At 39.8% G+C, this 20,171-nt stretch overlaps 1 protein-coding gene across 3 annotated transcripts in view; it reads right to left on the reverse strand.

Annotated features, from left to right (window-relative positions):
- Nucleotides 1-123: 123 nt before the first annotated feature.
- The window catches only part of LOC148318965 (uncharacterized), a 31,508-nt gene continuing 11,460 nt past the window's right edge, over nucleotides 124-20,171 (reverse strand). Inside the window, exons 2-22 of one of the 3 annotated variants that reach the window (XM_088281734.1) lie at nucleotides 18,097-18,224; nucleotides 13,737-13,854; nucleotides 13,325-13,509; nucleotides 12,902-12,983; nucleotides 7,769-8,248; nucleotides 7,069-7,347; nucleotides 6,252-6,353; nucleotides 5,864-6,025; nucleotides 5,671-5,772; nucleotides 5,366-5,424; nucleotides 4,875-5,022; nucleotides 4,700-4,804; nucleotides 4,431-4,583; nucleotides 4,141-4,308; nucleotides 3,765-3,938; nucleotides 3,406-3,495; nucleotides 3,216-3,299; nucleotides 2,941-3,059; nucleotides 2,695-2,803; nucleotides 2,430-2,593; nucleotides 124-1,970 (exon numbers count right to left, since the gene is read on the reverse strand). In XM_088281734.1, coding sequence (XP_088137860.1) covers nucleotides 1,820-1,970; nucleotides 2,430-2,593; nucleotides 2,695-2,803; nucleotides 2,941-3,059; nucleotides 3,216-3,299; nucleotides 3,406-3,495; nucleotides 3,765-3,938; nucleotides 4,141-4,308; nucleotides 4,431-4,583; nucleotides 4,700-4,804; nucleotides 4,875-5,022; nucleotides 5,366-5,424; nucleotides 5,671-5,772; nucleotides 5,864-6,025; nucleotides 6,252-6,353; nucleotides 7,069-7,347; nucleotides 7,769-8,248; nucleotides 12,902-12,931 — 2,679 coding nt within the window. In that variant the 5' untranslated portion in view covers nucleotides 12,932-12,983; nucleotides 13,325-13,509; nucleotides 13,737-13,854; nucleotides 18,097-18,224 and the 3' untranslated portion in view covers nucleotides 124-1,819. The remainder of the gene's footprint in view (nucleotides 1,971-2,429; nucleotides 2,594-2,694; nucleotides 2,804-2,940; nucleotides 3,060-3,215; nucleotides 3,300-3,405; nucleotides 3,496-3,764; nucleotides 3,939-4,140; nucleotides 4,309-4,430; nucleotides 4,584-4,699; nucleotides 4,805-4,874; nucleotides 5,023-5,365; nucleotides 5,425-5,670; nucleotides 5,773-5,863; nucleotides 6,026-6,251; nucleotides 6,354-7,068; nucleotides 7,348-7,768; nucleotides 8,249-12,901; nucleotides 12,984-13,324; nucleotides 13,510-13,736; nucleotides 13,855-18,096; nucleotides 18,225-20,171) is intronic. The other 2 variants (XM_088281735.1, XM_088281736.1) reach the window with 2 other exon arrangements.

A 20,171-nucleotide genomic window follows, 5' to 3' on the forward strand; every position in this document is an offset into this window, starting at 1 on the left:
TATATAAAAAAGACTAGAGACCTTAAACGAAAAATAACTACGGAATTATTATTATAATCATTATTATTCTTTACATGTTGATCACATTTGGTCCTCAAATAAATTAATTAGAATCAAAAACAATGCTTTTACAGTGGAGAAGAATTTATTCAGGAAACTTCTCACCAAAGACAGAGAATGTGGAAAAACAACAATAAATATCCAACATGACAGCAAAACCAGCATATTTGTTTACTGAGGAAAAAAAAAACAGGAGTATGTTTTAATATGTTGTAATAGTTTCTTTTATGGAATGTGGAAAGACCAGTAATGAAATACAGTAGCAATACCATACATCAAATAAACTGCATTCCAAACATCATGGGAAGTAAATACACCAGCAAATGTAAACAAAATAGACATAACCTGACGTTATCTGAATATTAGCTTTATAATATACTGCATATATGTCAAAACAGACTCACTTACTCGCTGAGCCCAAAGGAGGCAGTGAGTGAAAATGGCAAAGAACATAAAAATACATTGGCCAAGATCCAAATATAAGAAGCTTTCATTTTTCGAAAAAAAAAAAAAAAAAAAGCCTCTTAAATATCGTCCACGTTAATTCCATTTTAAAACTTCATATTACAGTTTGGATGTTAAAACAATCAGGCAAATTGGTGTTTAAGGCACAGCAAGTTTTTTTTTGGTTATTTATTTATTTATTTTTTTTTGCGTTCAGCAGTACACCCGGCCCTAAACGACTGAGCATTGCAAGTATACTTTTCATTCTTTACAAACCTGTTTTGCCCAAGTAATTAGTTGGAAGACAACTTTTATTCAGTGTGAATTCATTTGTAAATGTCGTGTGAATCCCACGCGCTGCACTTTTACAGTGTTTTTCTCAAAACGCTGTAAAGTATTAAAAACCAGTGAGACCAACATAGCGACAATATACTAAACACTTTTTAACACAAAAAAAAAAATCCTGAAAGATTGTCCGCAAAAATCCACAAATTCAATATGGAAAACGCGTACAATTTGTGAAAATTTGACTCCACGTTAATAACTTTTTTTTTTTTATACAACTGAATAAATTCTAAAACACCATCTTCAAATTTGAATTGTACTCGTTTCGGCGCATTTTAAACTCCAACACGACCTTTCAAGAGTAAGTTTGGCGATCAGGACCATAATAAATATATTATTTTATTATGAATTCTCCTCATTTGCCCATTCATTCACTTTATTTTGATTATTATTATTGACTTAATTAACCTTACAAATGAATCTTAAACATTTAATCTTCTCATACTAGAGTCAATTCGATACAAATTACAGCCAAAATAATAAACGTACTGCGACATTATTTCCTCTCTGACAGCATCAATCAAAAATTTGCGAAAGAGCTCGTGTATGTGCAGGTGTACCTAATGAAGTGTCTCGTGAGTTTATCCTCTGATTTTTATTTATTAATTTTTTTAATCTTGTCCAAAAGTTCATATTATCATGGAAACATGATAATCCATAAACAAAAATATTGAGAGTGATACAAAAACAAAAAGGCATATTTAGAGCACATGGCCAACGCATGTAACATTTTGTTTTTGCAAGACCAGCGATGACGTGGCGTCACTGCGTACGTCTTTTTTTTGGGCTGCGATATTGTGATACAGCGATAGCTTATGTTTACACGTCGACAATGCAAATTTGAAAGAAGAATGTGCTTGCAAAGATATGGGATAGAATCGGGCCCCCATAAATACGCGTAAACTTGATCCCATAGAACATTTGATACTATCTTCTGATTGCGATATGTGCCCCTAACCTCGGTGGACTCTCAAACCTCAGTGACCTTACTGATCTGCTCCGGTACCTTCTCTTCTGCTTTCACTTCTTGCTGTTGTGGCACTTGTTCATCTTCATCATCAACGCTGAGGTCCAGCCGCAGGTTATCGAGAGTCTGGCGAATTGTCAGAGTATCCTTACGCCTAAAGAGGGCAAACGATTATGGGTTTTTTTTTTTTTTCCATTTGTTTCAAAAGGTGCAGAAGACTCACTTAAAATGACTGGCAACAACATTTTGAATAATAAAATAAAATAAAATAAAAAAATTAAATAAAAAATAATAAATAAATAAATAAATAAATAAATAAATAAATAAATAAATAAATTAAAATAAATAAGAATAAATAAGAATAAATAAGAATAAATAAGAATAAATAAGAATAAATAAAAATAAAAATAAAAATAAAAATAAAAATAAAAATAAAATAAAATTAAATTAAATTAAATTAAATTAATAACTTGAGCAATCCAAAATTGGAATTGTTCAGTGGGTATCATGAAATTTAGAGCAAGAAAAAAAAGGAAAAGAAATAACATAGAATCTTTGTTGATACCGTCTGCGCATATTTGCAAAATGTAAGCAATGCGCGTCGAGTGCTTACTTTGTTTGCAGGTGTTGGTCGAGCAGCTGCCTCTGAAGTCGTCCGTTCGATTCCCTCTCCTCGGCCAGTTCCCGTTGACAGTGACGGAGTTGAGCGTCTCTCCTGCTGGCCTCCTCCTCCGCCTCGTTCAGCTGACGCTTCAGTGAGCGGATTCTCTGGGCCATCTGCACGACCGATCGCAGAAGAATTGAGCATGTATCTTTAAATGAAAATTAGGAGACCGCACGCGTGTGTGTGTGTGTGTGTGTGTGCGCGTGTGTGTTACCAGGTCTTTCTGTTCAGCAGCTATCTTGTGCTCTTCCTCCATCTGATCGCTCAGCTCGTTGATCCTCCTCTCCAGTTTCCCGATAGTGTTAGAAAGAACAGCTTTGTTCCTGCCCAGAACACAAATGGAAAGTGGGCACGACAAAATGCTCGACATGCCGATGCAAACGTGCAAGAAATGCAATCCTTAAAATTAAAAAAAATAAAATAAATAAAAAAATTGAAAAATAATAAATTGATACGGTACCTCTCCTCAGTTCTCAAAGCATTCTCAAGCTCTTTGACGCGACTCTCTGTCTTGGAGATGACATCTTCCAAAGGTTTGGTGCTCTCAAACTCATCCATTTCCAGGCGCAGGTCACGATACTTCAGACAGACGCAGAGATCATCTGTTAAGATCTTAGCGACTATGAGCACTAGAAGATCATTCAAGGTACAGATAGATATTGCAACGCTACCCCAAACCCTAACACAACCCAACCCTTAACACACCAAACGCGCAAATGCACACACACGACCAACCTGTCTCTCTACGATGGCCTTCTCAGTTTCCAGTTGGTCGTTCAGATCTTTCTCCTGAATGAGCTTCAGCTGCAGCTGCTCAGTCTTGAAAGGAAACGCAAACGTGTCAAAATGCAAGACAAAGGAATTCATCGGATCAAATTCAAAAAGAACAAATGGTGAACCCGTTGCAGGTGTGCACTTTGTGTACCTGTTCAATGGTTCTCTTGTGCTTGCTGGCCCATCTCTGCTCACTATCATGCAGCTCCTCCACGTCAGTCTCGAGGTCAATCAGTTTCTCCTGCGAGTAAGAAATAAAGAAGAAGTCTCGACGCATTCAACCATTTTCAGACTGTGTTTCGACCTCATCATCGGAACGCACGGACTTTCGATAGAAATGGGACGGATTCGCTTTGTAATTTTGCGGAGAACAACGATGAAATAGCGAGCGACTATTGAAATAACGACATAAAGGATATACGAGATCCATCGAGTTTTCCGAATCTAAAATCTAATCTGTATTTCTTTCTCCAAACCACATCACAATCCAATATAAAGAAATCAGCGCACCTGAGCCTGCTTGAGTTGTTTGGCCAAGTCGTCTTTGGTCTGGATGGTGGTCTGCAGCTCCATCTGGAGGTCGTCCACGGTCCTCTCCGCCTGCTTGCACTGCAGCTGGAGGCGCTCTCGCAGCTGGATCTCCTCCTCCAGCGTCTGCTCCTTGTCTATCAGCTTGCCGGACACCTGCACCACACACACGCACGTAGCACATTCTCACACATTGTATAGGCCGTGGGTGTCAAACCCTGGCTCGCGGGCCAAATTTGGACCGCCGTGTTATTATATTTGGCCCGCGAGGCGAAACCAAAGCATTTACATTGTTTTTTCGGCCCACTGTTTATTTGAGTTTGACACCTCTGGTCTAGTCTATCGTGAAGAGACTCACATCTCCCTGCAGCCTGACGACGAGCGCTTGAAGTCTTTGCAACTCCTGCTCCTTCTCCAGCAAAGACTCCTCCAGTTCCTCCATCCTCAGCTGGGCATCTTGACGCAATTTCTGCTGGAGATTCAACTCGGCCGCTGACTGCGCGGACGACTGCAGGGCTTCGGCCAGCTGGGGTGACAAGTCACATGTGGGACACGTGTGATCAGGATGGAAAAAAAAAAATAAAACCCGATCCGGTCGCCAAAAGGAACGCCTCCGTTCATAAAAGACCACTTTTTTTGTTACGGCACCTCCGTCTCCAATCTGAGGACAGTGCCGCTGAGTTCAGACGTCTTCTTGCTTTTGCTGTCTTTGTCCACCTCCAGCTCCTCCAGTTGTCTCTCCGCCAGCCATAACTTCTCGGCCAGAGACTGAGAATGCAGCGTTTGCTTCTCAAGGCTGTCCTACAGACGCACACGCATCAAATTGTTCATTATCTTTTAAACGGGAAAAATATCTTCATTTCCATTCGACAGAAGCGCAGATGACAAGTGACAAGATTTCGGTCGATTCTGCGAACCTCAGCATCATGGATCTTGTTTTTAAGGGACTGCTGAAGGAAGCCGAAAGCGTACTCCTGAGTGTTGGCCTCCACCATCATGTCGCGGGCCTGCTTCACCTCCAGCTGCACGGAAGACGATCGATCCAGTCAGTCAGCGCGTTTGTCCGGCGATCAATATTATCCGTTTCCGTACCTCCATCTCTCGCTGCTTGTCGGCCAAAGCCTGATTGGCTCGCTCCATCTCGATCATTTGCTCTCTCATTCGCTTCATCTCATTGGCCAGTTGAGTGTTGGTCCTCAGTAGGTCTTCGTTGTTGACCAGCAGGCCCCGCATTTCAAACCTGAAGGCAAAGGACGGCATAATAGCTCAATTATTTAAGATCATCATCTTCTTTTTTTTTTTTTAAATTATCTCATTTATTGCCATTGACGGCTAAAGACGTCAAAGATCCATTTTTTTTTTTTTTTTTTTAACTCTGCTTGAAGTGAACCAGTTAAAATGGAATGGTTTAATGGAATTTCACAGTGGAAAATATATTTAAAAGCCGAATATATTAAGTTATGAGCTTGGTCTCCAAAAACAAGGCATCATAGAAGATGCAACGTTGACACAGTTTATATAAATCAAACTATGAGAAATAAAGACTAAAGACAGTCGGATGAGATTTAGCATGAACAGATCACCTAATCTGGTTCCTCTCTTTTTCCATCTCCACGCTCTCGGCCTCCAGGAACTGGTTACGCTGGAGAGGACAAACACCTTCTTGTTATTTCATTGATTGTTCTTGAGCTTGAAGATCTCAAATACACCAAACACCACAAAAACATTATGCAATACTAATTCAAAACTGAGACATAATTTTGTAGATTTATTTTCCTTTTTAAAATGTTTTTTTTTTTTTTTGCTTTTTTGGTTACCTTTGAGGTCCAAAATATTAGAATAGCGTATTTAAAAATACTTGTAACAATCTGATGGCGATAAGGCCCACCTTCTGACAGTTATCCAACTGCTTGGTCAATTCCTCAATAAAGTCTTTCCGACTGAGGCCTCCCAGAGTGGCAGAGCGCATGCTGTAGTGGCTTGATATCACCTCGAGTAAAAGAAATACATATCGGCATGACAAGCACCGAAACTTCAGGTAGAAGGTGAGATGTAAAATGTGAGTTTGGTCAGACGCGTACGGGGTTGGGGACGTCGTTCCTCCTCTTCATCAAAGAATCGTAGGCAGAATAGCGCGTGCGGCCGGCGATGTGAGCGGGGCCGCCGACCATAGGCACAGGACTGCTGCTGCGACTGTTGAAGGTGTGCAGGCTCATCTCGGATGTGGCCGGAGAAATTCCACTCTGGATGAAGATTAAGGTTAATTCGTGTAAGACGCAGTATTCATTTTAATCGTGATTTATAATCAATTACAAAGTGAAGAGGGTTGGCCTGGATGCCTCAGTTCTCTCCAAATATTTATGACTGACTCCTTCAAAGTCATTGTGCAAAAAATTATAAACTTCCAAGATTGTGGGAACATTTTTTTAAAAGAACATTCACCATGTTTCAAGTGAAAATATTACAAACCTTAAACTCATTTGTTCGGTACATGGGGTTATAATCAGCAGATGCGTTCACGTTCATGGCGTAGGGACTGTTGAACACGCGAGGGCTTTCAACAAAAAATGTCTGCAAAAAAAGAAAGAAAAAAACACACACGAAATTGTGATATGGGAGTTATTTAACTTTTTACGATTAATATTTACTATTTTATCCGTTCACATGTCCATTCTAGGAAGAATGTTAATACGTATGTATTCTAAAGTGGGAGAAAATGGATGAATGGAAAACTTTAGATAGGATTCATTAAATCTGAAGTTCTTCCAGCAGAGGGCGCTGTTTGACAACAGGTTAATTGGGTCTGCTCTAAATTGAAAAATAAAATAAAAAAACAGCATCAGACACCCATCCGTGTTCTAATCTATAAGACTTGTCTTTTTGAGGATCGGGGGTCAGCACAAGGCAAATCCAGCTGACTTGACCGCTGAAAAGCGGCGTACACCATGGCCTGGTCGCCAGTTGGTTGCACGGCAACAAGCACACGTTCACATTCACACCTATGAGCAATTCATTAATTCATGTTTTGGGGATGGGAGTATCTGATGACGAATGTGGATTTAAATACATGGCAGGGTAATTAAAGTTTATGAAAATTATGTAAGAAATTCAAATAGAAAATGAAATTAAACCGAAAAAAAAGAGAAAGGAAATAAACAAAAAAATCACTTTTCATCTTGCCATGTCAATTCCCAAACTGTTACATGTCAATTACTCCCCCATTTTCCCCCACGGTCCCGTGCATGCATAAAAGAAACACACACATACATTCATCATCACCACCCACCCGATCAATTTCTAAGTCCCGCGAGGCGACTGACTCCATGGACCCTTGGAGGTTGTTGACCCCCGACCGAGTGCTCTCCCACCGGGACAGCCTGGGGCCGTTCTCCGCCACTGACCCTCCACCTCCCGGACCATCTGCATCTTTGCTACTCAAGCCGTTGGTCTTCAGATCGTTCTCGAGGAACAGCTGATATTTGGGGCTGGGTCGCACGGCTCGGGGAGTGGTGGGCTCCTCCTCTGACAGGCTGTCCGACTGCTTGTTTGATTCTGTTTCAGGCTCCTGGATAAAACAAAAGAGGAACAGTTTTTTTTACACATCACTTTACGTGGAAAAGCCATCATTTGCCTTTAAGCCACAATAAGTCACTGCTTATCCACAAACATTGAATCAACAAAAACCCAAATCAGGAATTTCAAATGACAACGTCAATTTTACCACATCAAATCATACGGTAAAATCGTCATTTGGGGATAATCTAGAAGGAGAAAAAAATCTACAGGTAGGACAGGGAGGAGGAAAGAGACGCTAATGCTACCTGATCAGTGTGATTACTGGCGGTCCATGACAATTATTTGCATGGATATATTTTTTTAATCGTGCATTTTGAAGATCATGCGGTGCCATGCTGTCATTTTGTCTTCATGCAAAAAAAAAAATAATTAGCATTTCCTATGCAAAATGTATTTATTTTTTTCCTTACCGAGCCCATGCCAGAGTCCGCCACCGAATCTCTACCAGAGTCTGCCGGTTTGTTTGAATCTGTCCTCTGAGTGCTGCCCCCTACTGGACAATCAATTCTTACAGTTATCTGACTAATTCCAGCGTCCTTCTGAGCAGATCCGGCGGATTGCTGAATTTCCTCCTTGAATGGAGGAGTCACAAAAATACTTGGAGCGATAACAGTCGGATCCAACTTCGATTTGGGAGACAGGATTGCCTCGGAGGAAGCGAACTTTTGAGCTCTTCCTGCTCCTGAGTAAAGACTCAGAGAAGACCCGAGATACAAGTCATGCTCCGGACCAGAAAATTTACTGATAAGGTCTTTGACGCTGCCGGCTCGCTGCAGATTTGAGAGGCCTGCTTTCCTCTGACTGGCTCGCCAGTTCTGTTCGGCTTCTTCTTTGTTGGCTGTCTGCTGTGGACTAAGTGGCGATTGGGAGGAAGAAGACTCAGACGTATGCTGAAAGAGGTGAACACAATAACAACCCACCAAAATCAAGTTAAGGAGGGCTAGCAGATGACCTGCGCAGCATTTGAGGTGTAGCCAGTGGTCCCCAACCTTTATTCCGCCGTGGACCGGTTCATACAACTCCAAAACCTTTGCGGACGGGCTGTGACGAGGGGCAAGGTGGCGCTCTACGTGATGAGCGGGTTTCGTACGAGCTATCGTTACTCATTTTGCTAGCTTGTGTGCTTAAAATTAGCGTAATGCAACCGAGACAATTTGCATCTTGACATGAGTTTATTTATTTATTTTTCCTCCATCAGGCGACCCACCCCGGCCCGGTCCAAAGTGGCCCGCGGCCCAGTACCGGTCCGCGACCGGGTGGTTGGAGACCATTGGTGTGGGCCACAACAGTCAGACAGTTTTTAATACAAACGTTAAAGTGCTATGTGTGTTTAAGGAATTTCATTTTTTTTTTTTAATGAACTGAAATTTCATAACTTTTGGATGGTCTTCGAACTAACTCAAAGGTTGCACTTTATTGTCAAGTCAATTTTATTTGTATAGCCCTTAATCACAGACAGTCTCAAAGGGCTTTACATAACCACATTGATAATTAAAGAAAAAGTATTCTACTTTAATGGGCGTGATCATGGTTCTTATCCCCTCTATCTTCACTGTTGTTTTAGAAATACATAATATTCACGACGACACGACACGAACCCAGAGTGTGTGTGCGTGTGTTTGTGTGTGTGTGTGTGTGTGTTATAATCCTGACATAAATCCCTCTTGAGAAACTGCAACATCTGCTCGCTCATCTGAAAACATCTCCCAGCGAAACAAACACCAGGCTGTCTCTCACGGAAATAATTAGATAAAAGAGGTAGACTCCAAAGTCCACTTGACTTAATAGCTCAAAAGAGACAAGAATAACTGAAAATGGCAACATTTTTCGACCAACCACTTGACTAAATCCAACTTTAATTAACAATCATGGCAACGAGGCTAATGCCACTTAGAGAAATGAAGTGGCAGGAGTCCAAGCGTTTAAAGCATCGTGTGGCCTTAATCCAGCGACTCGGCTGTCCGCCTCCCCGTGGGACGGTGAGTCGAGGCTGGGTCGGGAGAGCAGTCAAGCCCTGGGAGAACTCAAACCGGGAGGAAAGGGTTTCTGGGGTTTAGAATCGCTGCTCATCGCTACTGCATTATCCTTTTTACAGGACGGAATAGGATTAGTTTTGAAGCTGGTTATTTTCATAGAATTATTTTCACCCTGTACTCATTTTGACATGGTCGAGGTAATTCAAGTTTGTTTTTGAAAGGGGATATCTCATTAAAAAGCACATTTTCAAGTCTTAACGCATTCACTACCAGCTGAGTAAAAAAAACAAAAAATTCTTTGACGTCTTTAGCCGTCAATGGCAGTAAATGAGATAAGAAAAAAAAACATAAAATTATGGACAAATGATTTTTTTGAGGCCATGTTCTTTTTTTTTTACAAATGATTTGTATGAATAAGCCATTAATCACATTATGAAAAATGACAATGCGTAGTCATATTCTCGTGGATATTTTGTGGGGGGTAAAAAATATTTGTATAGCTTCAGGGCCATCATAAATCCTCCTCGGTGCATCTGGTCCAAACAAAGCTAGGATGCCAAAATCCAGGCTGTGAAGACTCCTTGATGTCATGTTTGTGTTTAAACTGGTGGCGAGCACCGTTAACTGCATGTTCTGTCCTCATGTCCGACCAGCCGCCATTGGACTGAGTCAAATTTGAATTGGTACCGAAAGCCATGGGGATGTTTGCAGAGATTTCTTTTGATGGTCGGCTTTGTTTACGAGGCACCCACAAAGAGATTAAAGTCATCTGCACAAAGACAATAGGAACAATAAACCTTTTTTTTTTTTTTAAGTTAAAGACAATCAATTTGATCAACTGTCAGAGCAGATCCGTCTGTAGCCAAAAAGGACTTTTCATCATTTCGGCTTTCGAGGCCACCTGACTGCTTTGATGATCAAAAATAGATTCCAACTCATGAAATTGATTTATTTCCGTGATCTTCTACTGGTTTGATACGTGTCCTTTACTTGGTAAAATATAGTATTACTTTTAATTGATACATATCAACATTTATAATATTTTTTAAATATTAATATTATAAAATAAAATAAAATAAAATAAAAATAAATAAATAAAATAAATAAAAAAATAAAATAAAATAAAATATTTCATCTTCCTTTCAAATCACATTTAGATGTGTTATTTGTAATTACATGCCATTCAAAATTCATATTCATATCCTCATAGGTTAAATCTGGACATTTGTTTCAACATTCACTACCTGCCGATTGGAAAAAAAAAAATGAATCTTGGACGTCTTTAGCCGTCAATGGCAGTAAATGAGTTAATAATGAAACCTTAACCTTAAACCTCAGTAATATTGGTTACCAACTCCGATGAAATCTGGTCAAATCCCGGATCTCTCTTTATCTCATGTGGGAATAATAAAACTGATTTTACATATCATTGGATTAAACCCATTTTTACTAAGCTTCTTTAATGAGATGCATCTCTAAACGCTGGGTTAAATAAGGATACAGTAAATCAGGATGAATTTAATTACTGTAAAGGATAACTGCTCATCACGGCGCAAATTAGGAGTTTCAAATAAATGAGTACAGTAAATCTGGTTTTGTGGTCAACAGATGTTCTCATGTTGATTTTTTTTTTTTCCAAGATCTCAGATAGCAGATCAAAAACAATGAACAAAAGCAATCCATAACTTTAACAGAAGGATGCGTATCATTTCCAAACCTTTCACTCAATAGAATGGAAATGTATTAGGTTGATTTCTAATCACAGTGATGTGTGATTACATGAATCTTGGCTCATTTTCTGGCCGATTAAAGCCAAATAATCTGATCAACTGCTTACAAAGCCTCTCTTGGGACTGCCTTGGCTCATCGAGATTAGCACAACCAAGCGTGAGAGTGCAGGTTTGAACGCCCCAAGATGGAATTCCCAGTCAACTGAACAGCATGCAATCATTAGCCTTTTACTGTATGAGCAAATTATTTTTGGTATTTTAATAAAAAAACAGCAACGGGACAGTCTTTATACGGTACGTACTCTCCGCGTCCTCCAGGTCCAAATGACTTCGCTTCAATTGTGGTTGCATTTATCCGAGGAGTTAATTCCAGTTATCCAACAAACTGCATTTTTATCAATAATATTTTCATAAATTTTCAATTTAATATTTTAATAAACTTACAATTTGAATAAATATAAAATAAATTATTATTACAATTCTATATTATTAGAAATAATCTCATGAAAATAAGATCATTTATGAATTGTAAGTGTCTTTTTTCCAGGTCATTGTTATAATAATGAAAATATTTTCCGGACTATCAGGCGCGTATATCTTTTTGAAAAGAAAACAAAAAAGCCACAGTTTTGTATGTTGGATTTTTTTTTTCCTAATGCATGTACAGAACGATTTTATCCTGTGAATGCACTCAAAGGTACATAAACTGATACTTAAAACAGTGCCTTTTAACACGGCAACAACTTTGCTCATTAAAACAGAACAGACCCAAGAGAAAAAATTAAAAAAAAATTGCAATTTATTTAGCGTATCTTCTGAACTATAGAGCGCCCCTAGTGGTGAAAGAAAAATCCACAGAAAAGCCGCACCGCGGTATTAGCCACGTGGTCCAAAATCTAAGAAAAAAGTAGCGGCTCCAATGCAGCTCATTTGTGCATTGTTTGTATAAAACAGGCCAAAAAGTTTGAGCACAAAAGCACAAACAGCAAACGACAACGTTTCTGCCATTTTTCAAACTTGACTTCACATTCATCCCAACGGTGTTGCTGCACGTCTACTGAAAACATTTTCTGTGTTTTTCTTGCTGGCAGTCGGCCGACGGGCTCTTTGTGCTTAAGATTCTCCACTTAAACTCTGATGACACTTTGACAGGCTTCCCGTTATAATAAGACTCCAAACTCTTTTTCGACCCTCATCGTTACCTGTCACAACTGTGTCAGTCGATTACCGTTTTTTTCTGGGGACGGATGGTAAACGCGGGTGTGCGTGTATTTGTTTGTATGTGAATCAGACAGAGCCAGATGAGCAGGCAGATGTTTCCTCTGTATCTACTCCAACTGTCTAAGAAAGACTGACAACAGCTGGACTCATGCCAGACGCGCACACACACACACACACACGCACGCACACAAACACACAATCGCACGCTTTATTTTTTATTTCTAATTTGCATTTTGGGTCTGAAACCACACTGGCTTCTTTATGTAAATATAACATTACTTTAAAATATTATTATTTATCTCCAACCAGATGCTAAGCCGAGTTCTCGTACATATCAAGAAATTGTGGCCATTTACTCATTTTTGGTCAGAATTTTTACCATTAATGTCCATATGGTTGAATGTGTTAGAAAAGCCTGACCTAAACCCAATCAAACACCGGGTTTTCTTCTTAAGTTGAATTTTGCATGTTTTTAATAGAGATTTATAGATTATGAGCCAAAGTCAGTGACCTCTGACCTCACAATCAAGTGCTTTTTTATAAAATGAAATTCCACAAATGTGATTAACATTTTTTTTTGGCGAGATGGGATTAGTTAGTAATTTTTTCACCGTACCATGTTGTTTGTCTCGTTCTTTTCTTGCATGCTGTGGCCACACGGGCTGTTGGTGGCGGAAGTCTCGTCTTCCTCTTCTGGCCTGAAGGTAGAAAAGACAGAGAAAGGTTCCAAATTAAATTTGAACCCGATTTAATTTTTTAACTCCGTTTGATTTACTTCAAAAATCCGTTGCAAATATTGCACCATATTAGCTGTACATCTTTAGCACATCATCTCAGAACAAAACACCCTGCTCAACTTTCCACTGGGCTTCGCACAACCAATTTTCTTTGGCAGCTTGCATTTTTTTTTTTTTTACACTTTCCCAGAGATTTTGGTCATGATAATGAACGTAAAAATGTATTCGGATTTGCAGCGTTCACGAAAAGCGATCAGCTAAAGTTACACTATCCCTTCTACTCTTGAACCATCTTCGTTTACCTGTGTTTGATTATTTTCCGAGTGAATTTGGTGAGTCTCCGAGTCTCTTCCTGGAATCTGTGCAAGTCGTGTGTCAGAAGGTCACGGAGCGAGCCCAGTGCCTCCTTCTGGAACGCAAGCTTCTCCAACTGGACCACACAAGCCGCAACGGAGATCTGAAGCTCCTTACAAGCTCTCAACTGCAACTGGGAGGGAAGACAAAGAAAAGCAGTATCGCTGGAATGCGCTTCTCTTTTTACAGTTTATTAAAATTCTGACAAGGATCCCCAACACTTTGTCAGAGGTTGACAGCATGCGTGAGGTTAAAGAAACTTGGATGAAAGTGTATGTTAGGTGTTTTCCTATTCAGCGAATCAACTTTTTTCCAATTCTACTGCAGGCGTATTTTGTTTTTCCAGCCACGTTCACTCACAGTGGACGTCTGAAGGGTGGGGTTACTTGTAAACTCTTGTCGGATTTGCTTCTTCTTCTCTTGCAGAACAAACAACTCAGAGGTCAGCTCCTGCAGACGACCTTCAATGTGTAGTTGTCTGATGACACACAGGTAAAAGAGGTTTCCAAATGTACCTCAACTAAATTTACACTTGACTCCTGAATCCAATTTTTTTTAAAATTAAAAACACACAAGAGGATTTAAACCAGGGGTGGGCAAACTTTTGGATTGGCGGGCCACAATGGGGTCTAAAATTTGACAGAGGGGCAGGAGCAGATGGATGGAGTGTTTTGGTCACCTGACCTCATCAGAGAAAAAAAAAATACTTTTAAATGAAAGTGAACAAAAGCGTTGCAACAATATATATGTCTTTGAAAAAAAACCCATAGAATTTAGAAAATAAAACATCAACAAGGTGTATTCATTAAATTTTTTTCCATGTTCAGCGGGCCGGATTAAAACGTTTAATGGGCCGCATGTGGCCCCCGCACCGTAGTTTGCCAAGCAGTCGTTAATTCGTCTTTAATACATTGCGGTACAAGTGTTAATCATAAAAGCTTATTTGTCAAAGTTTGCTAGAAAGGCTGCACTGTATGAACAAGTAGAAAAAAAAGAAAGAAAAGTGAACTGGGTCTAAAAAAAAAGGAATGTGCTTTACCGAGACTTAAAGAAAACAAATGTTTGAGAGGAAGCATCAAGTAGGCACATGCAGCAACCTTTAACACAGCAGTGCCGGCGATTAAATTAGTTGCTGCAATGGTGAGCAAAAATATAATTCAACAACATTTTAAATAGCACAAACATGTAGGTTAGAGTTTAGCATCTTTACGGCATCATTGACTTTAAATCCACGAGGGGATGCTATGTGTCTGTCTCAAAGAACCAAGAGGGATTTTTGAGGAACAAACGGTAGAGCAAGGTAAATGAGCAAAAATGACACAAAGTATGGCACAAAAACACAAGGCTAGCTTGTTAATGATGTCATTAATGAGGCACAACAGAGTAACGTTGGAGGTGCTGCTGCAGTGCGCAATGTGGCCTCTAAGTGGCAGTGTGGTGCCGGCATGGAGATAACACAACTAGTGTACGTTGGTTATATAAGCAGAAGAAGAACGTCCCGGCCAAGACAACAACAAAGAAATCGACATATAAAAATGTTAAATTGTTAAAAAATAATAATAATTATAAGTAATAAAAAAGTTTGAGATATTGTATTTGTGATGGTGTTGAGAAACTGAAGCATAATAATAATAATATGTAACAATTTCTTTCTCAGTATTTGATTTGATTTACTTGGTGATATGTATTGTATAAGAGTATACGGAGTGTTTAATCGTTTTTGCTGGGTATTTGGTTTTATAGTAAGACTACAGTACAAAGTACAGTACACTAAGTACAGTTACATTTTTATGAAATGTTGTAATAATACATATTTACAAAAGGTAAGCACATTTTTTCCACTCATTAATTGATACTAAATGTGTGATTCATTTGCATCGGGAGAATTTACATCTAGTTTCACGTTTAAGTTTTCAGCTGTCCTTCAAAAGTGTTCCTAACATTCATGTCTTCATTAAAAATGTGGATCGTGCGACGAGTGAGGGGGGATATTATAAACCGTAATTAGCAGTAAAATGTGTGTGTGTTTGTGTATGCGTGTAACACAGGCCGCATGTTAAAACAATGTGTCAAACGCATGTACACACACGCACACACTTTGCCAGCTGTCAGTGTGATCTGATTTGGTGCTTTCGTAAATAGGGCTCCATAATAATATGAACGTATGTGACAAACGGCATAATGGCAGGTGAAAAATGTGTGGGTGTTGTTTATTTCTTCATTTTTATGTGTCTCATCGCTTCATCACTTGCAGTCTGTCGCAGGAATTGCTTTTACCTATATGGCACGTATACATTATGCGTGTATTCATAAAGTTAATGCTGTCACATGAAAAAGCTGCGACCAAATGACAAACGTTAACAAGTTGCCAGACTATTTCGGATTCTGTTCTTCCAAGCTACCAATCAGAGAATGCAGACACTGTATTTTTTTTCCCCCTTAAACTTCAAGAGGCCTTATCACCCCTTCAAAGAAACTGAACAAAGTGACTCGAATGGGATGAAGTCACCGGATTACTCGCTGACACTCACAGAACACAGGCGTACACACACACACACACACACACACCAAGACTCCCTTCAAGCGCTGCTCGCTGCCAAATCACTTTTCCTACGCTAAAAGCGGACCAGGAATGATGCTCTCGTTACAACAAACCTTGGAAAACAAAGGTAATTGGGTTTATAAGGAGTGAATATCCTTTACGGCATCGGTGTCAAACTCTGGCCCGCGGGCCAAATTTGGCCCGCACTGTAATTATATTTGGCCCGCTTTACCAATTGACTACTGCACCATTTTACATTCTCTGTGATAACAGTAACATTGAAAATCACAATAGTAATTTAAAAAAAAAAGAAACATTGTATTGCATTAATAAAACCACTTGTAAATTTTTTTTCAACAATAATAAAAAAAAAAAATCTGCATTTATATTGTTTTAAAAAAGTAAATGCTAGCCCGCGGCTTCGTTCAAGTTTTACTTTTGGGCCCACTGCGTATTTGAGTTTGACACGGCTGTTTTTTTGGCCCATCGTGATTGGTACAGTTGCGATTAATTATGTAGCCATAAACGTGTCTGATCCAGCCTGAAACATTATGTCAGTGCCAAAATTCCAGGGAAATTAGGAGATTTCCAGGAAGTGTGTCGTCAAACTGTGTGAGTCAAGTGGGCAGACTTTCTTGGCACACCTTAAATCCCGAGCTGTGTTTTAGCCTGCCGTGTTTATGAAGTATTGTTTTGCCAAAGTACACCTGTCATGGCAGGATCATAGAAAGAGGGAGCACGTAGGGTGAGGCCGACATCACTAGAATATTCACTTTCCACACAATGTAGGCCAATCAAGTGAACATTCAAAGTGAAATAAAAGTGGATTGTAAAAAAAAAATGTTGCATCTGTAATGGCGTTCAATTCCGTCCTGGACGGACGCCCATTTTGGGGACAGAGGACGAAACATTTTTAAAGAATGACGGACTACGCAAGACCAGTGGGTTTTCATCTGTCCCCTCACCGGGTCAAGTACCGCGATTAAGGAATTGAAATATTTGCACTCGGAGCAGAGTGAAATGTTGTATTGCTGTTGCGTATCGTGGCCCTTTAACCAAAAGTTCAACTGAGAGAGAAAGAGCGAGCGAGGGAGAGAGAGAGAGACGGCAAAACTCAAAGTCGGCAAAAACATGACATGCGTGGAAGCGAGAAGAAGCATTTGAGAGTCAAAATAAGCATTTTGAGTTGAGTTGAATTTGAGCAAACGCATATTTCTTCATAATAATTTTTTAACTACACCCTGATAAAAACAAGGAAAAGAACTTCATTCCGATTAGAAAACATTGTTCGGTTAATTCAATTTGCGAAGCGAGGTTGCACTGTTTCTTGTTTTCTTTTTCTGGAAAGACGCTTCCGTTATAAATTGTCTCGTGGAAATCGGCTCATGCGATTTCCTACGTCTACAAACAAGTATATGTTCCCTTAAGACATGGGTGTCAAACTCAAGGCCCGGGGGCCATATCTGGCCCGCGACCTCCTTTTTTTGTGGCCCGCAAAAGGCAAATCACGCGCGTCAACTTCCTGTTTCTGGCGCATTTTCTTCACTTTTACCAACATTGCGATGTTGGAAACGTGATCTTGGGGTGGGATTAGGAGGATTGCGTGAAGGGATAACGCAGCCTGCAAGACCACACTACGCCAGCAACCAAATGCGTCATCTGCATGTTTAGCATATGAAAAGTAACATTTGGAATTGTAAGAAAGTCATAACAGATTGCTGCTTCGGTAAGAAAACCTGAACGTCGCCACAGAAAAAGTGAACTTTAGCCACAGTACATCGCTTATTTGGCCGGACTGGAATTCGAGTAAGTCGATTAAAAGTACTCCCTGCTGCTTTTCCCAGAAGTGCAAAAACCCGCTGCGGTTGCGAGATACAACGGAACTTCCCCAGCCGTGTTTCGGCTGTGTGACGAAACCTTACAAAGCCGCGCCGAGCTGCCTCCTAACAGGTTCAAACACAACACAACCGGTCGTCATCTCAAAGAAAACAATCAAGGGTTTAACGGAAGCGGAAATGTTGTTCATGTGAAAACCTTTTATAGCGTGTCTGGCGCCCTTTATTCGGAAATATATTCAAATTGGAATCAATATTACAACGTGTTAGTGGTCATAAATTTTACGGTTCTTACAAAACTCAAGTCGCTTTCATATAATAAAACAAAAAGCGATGTACTCACTGCGTCTGTATGCTGTCGAGCTCGTGTTCAGTCTCGGTCTGCAGCTGCAGGAGGTGAAAGGTCAACTCCTTACTCAAGACAGTAGACTTCCACAGTCCTCCCCCGGTGTCCTCCGCAAACACCACACCCTGAGACGGAGAATTGACGTGACTTACAGACTTACTGGCAACAAATCGACAGTTTGAACTTGCAACCGTTTGGGAATAATTTAACCTAGACCCGAAAACTACGTGTGGCGACATCAGCAACAACCTGCAGAAGGCAGATGCAAACCACTCATTTAAAAAAAAAAAAAAAGAGAATAGGAGGCACCAGCTAGACTAAAAAAAATTGTGGACCACATTTCCTGGACTGATGAGACCAAGATTTAAGCGACTGAATGAAAAAATGATCCTTAATAGGCCTAACGGTCTGTTTTTTTAGATTATTGTTTAATACAACATTTTGCTTTTATTTAAAAAAAAATATATATATTTTTTAAATATTTTTTTTTACTTTGAATGCAATATGTCTTATCATTTTCTTAAATTTACAAAAACAAATGATTTTAAAATCTGATAACAATAATTTGTTCAACTGCTATTATAAAATGCCGTTTTGTAGACAGAAAAAAAATGTTGCAATATCAGTGATGAAGAGTTCATGAAGAAATTTATATGTGTAAAGTGGGCCAGTATTTTACGCGCTAAAAAAAAAGTAGCAAAAGGGACTGATCACCCAAAACAACAAAAAAAACAGGCAGCAGGTGAAAAAGCGAAAGCGTCTCAAACGTCAATGAATCACACAACTTCTCAAAAACCACCGCACACTATCGACTCAGGGCATCATAGGAGAAAGTAAAATGACGAAACATTTTCGCAGACAAACGTGTCAGCTTGCGAGACGCGGTGAGTAAAAGCAACGCTTGCCATGAATCACCAGCTAGCTGAGGGAGAAGACGAAGAAGAGGAGAGGAGAGGAGAGGAGAGGAGAGGGCGGACAGACTGAGGAGGCAGGAGGTGATCACGGAGCCCAGAGAGCAGAGGAGACACACGAGGACATGATGTGGGAGGATTGGAGTCGGTTGGAGGTAAGCGTGGGCGTGTCTGAGCTCGTCGCGGTTGACGGAGTCCTCCGATGGCGGCTGTCGACTGAGAGACAGCAGACTGGATGAGTGAGTCACCCTGGCAGAACATGCTGATCATGCTCAACGCCTGTGAGTCATGTGCTCAAACATGACTGCGTTTCACAAAAAAAAAAAAAAAAAAAAAGAGCTCAGACCGAAACTGATGAAGTTAGAAAATGAATTACCGAATGGGGCTGGGAAATTAATCGAAATTCAAAATTGGCAGATGTTATTCGTTCCTACTTGGACTCTCCTGACCGAGGTCGGGGGACGGAGGGGAGATCCGTCTCCAAGGCCGGAGTTGCCCTGGGATCGCGGCCGGCACACGTCGTCGTAAATTGAAGCCGTTAAAAATCAATAACACGCCAGCAGGGAGATAGTGGTGCCGTAGCCTCGATTTATTTGATATACTCTCAACTTTTTCCTTCACACTTGTCACTATCGTCGCCTGCCACTCCAACATCCTCACTTCTCATGCGCACACACACCCACGGGTCACGCACAAACTTGTCACAATGCTCGCAACACATCATTTAAAAAAAAACGATTATATAGTGCATATAATATTCTATATAAAAGTAAAATAATAAAAAATAATAATTATATATATATATATATATATATATATATATATATATAATGTATTTTTTTTTAATTTATTTTACGGGAAATGTTACAGTTCTAGTCTAAAAGTTTTTTTTTGTTTTTATTTTTTTCAGGAAATTTTTATTTGACATTCATATTCATAGCCCAAAAGTCAATCTTTAAAAAAAAAAAAAAAAAAAAACATCCATCCAATTTTTAGAAACGCTGAGATACAGGTGAGCTGGAGCCTATCCCAGGCGATTTGAGACACACCCTGGATTGGTGGTCAGCCAATCACAGGTCACTTAAATAGGTAGGAAGGTATACATGGGACAAAATTGCCTGACCAGAAACTAACTAATTATTACTTCTACAGTACCTTCAT

The sequence above is a fragment of the Idiotropiscis lumnitzeri genome, chromosome 18 (assembly GCF_059441095.1).
Source record: "Idiotropiscis lumnitzeri isolate Australia: NSW breed Sydney's pygmy pipehorse chromosome 18, RoL_Ilum_1.0, whole genome shotgun sequence".
Classification (NCBI taxonomy): domain Eukaryota; kingdom Metazoa; phylum Chordata; class Actinopteri; order Syngnathiformes; family Syngnathidae; genus Idiotropiscis; species Idiotropiscis lumnitzeri.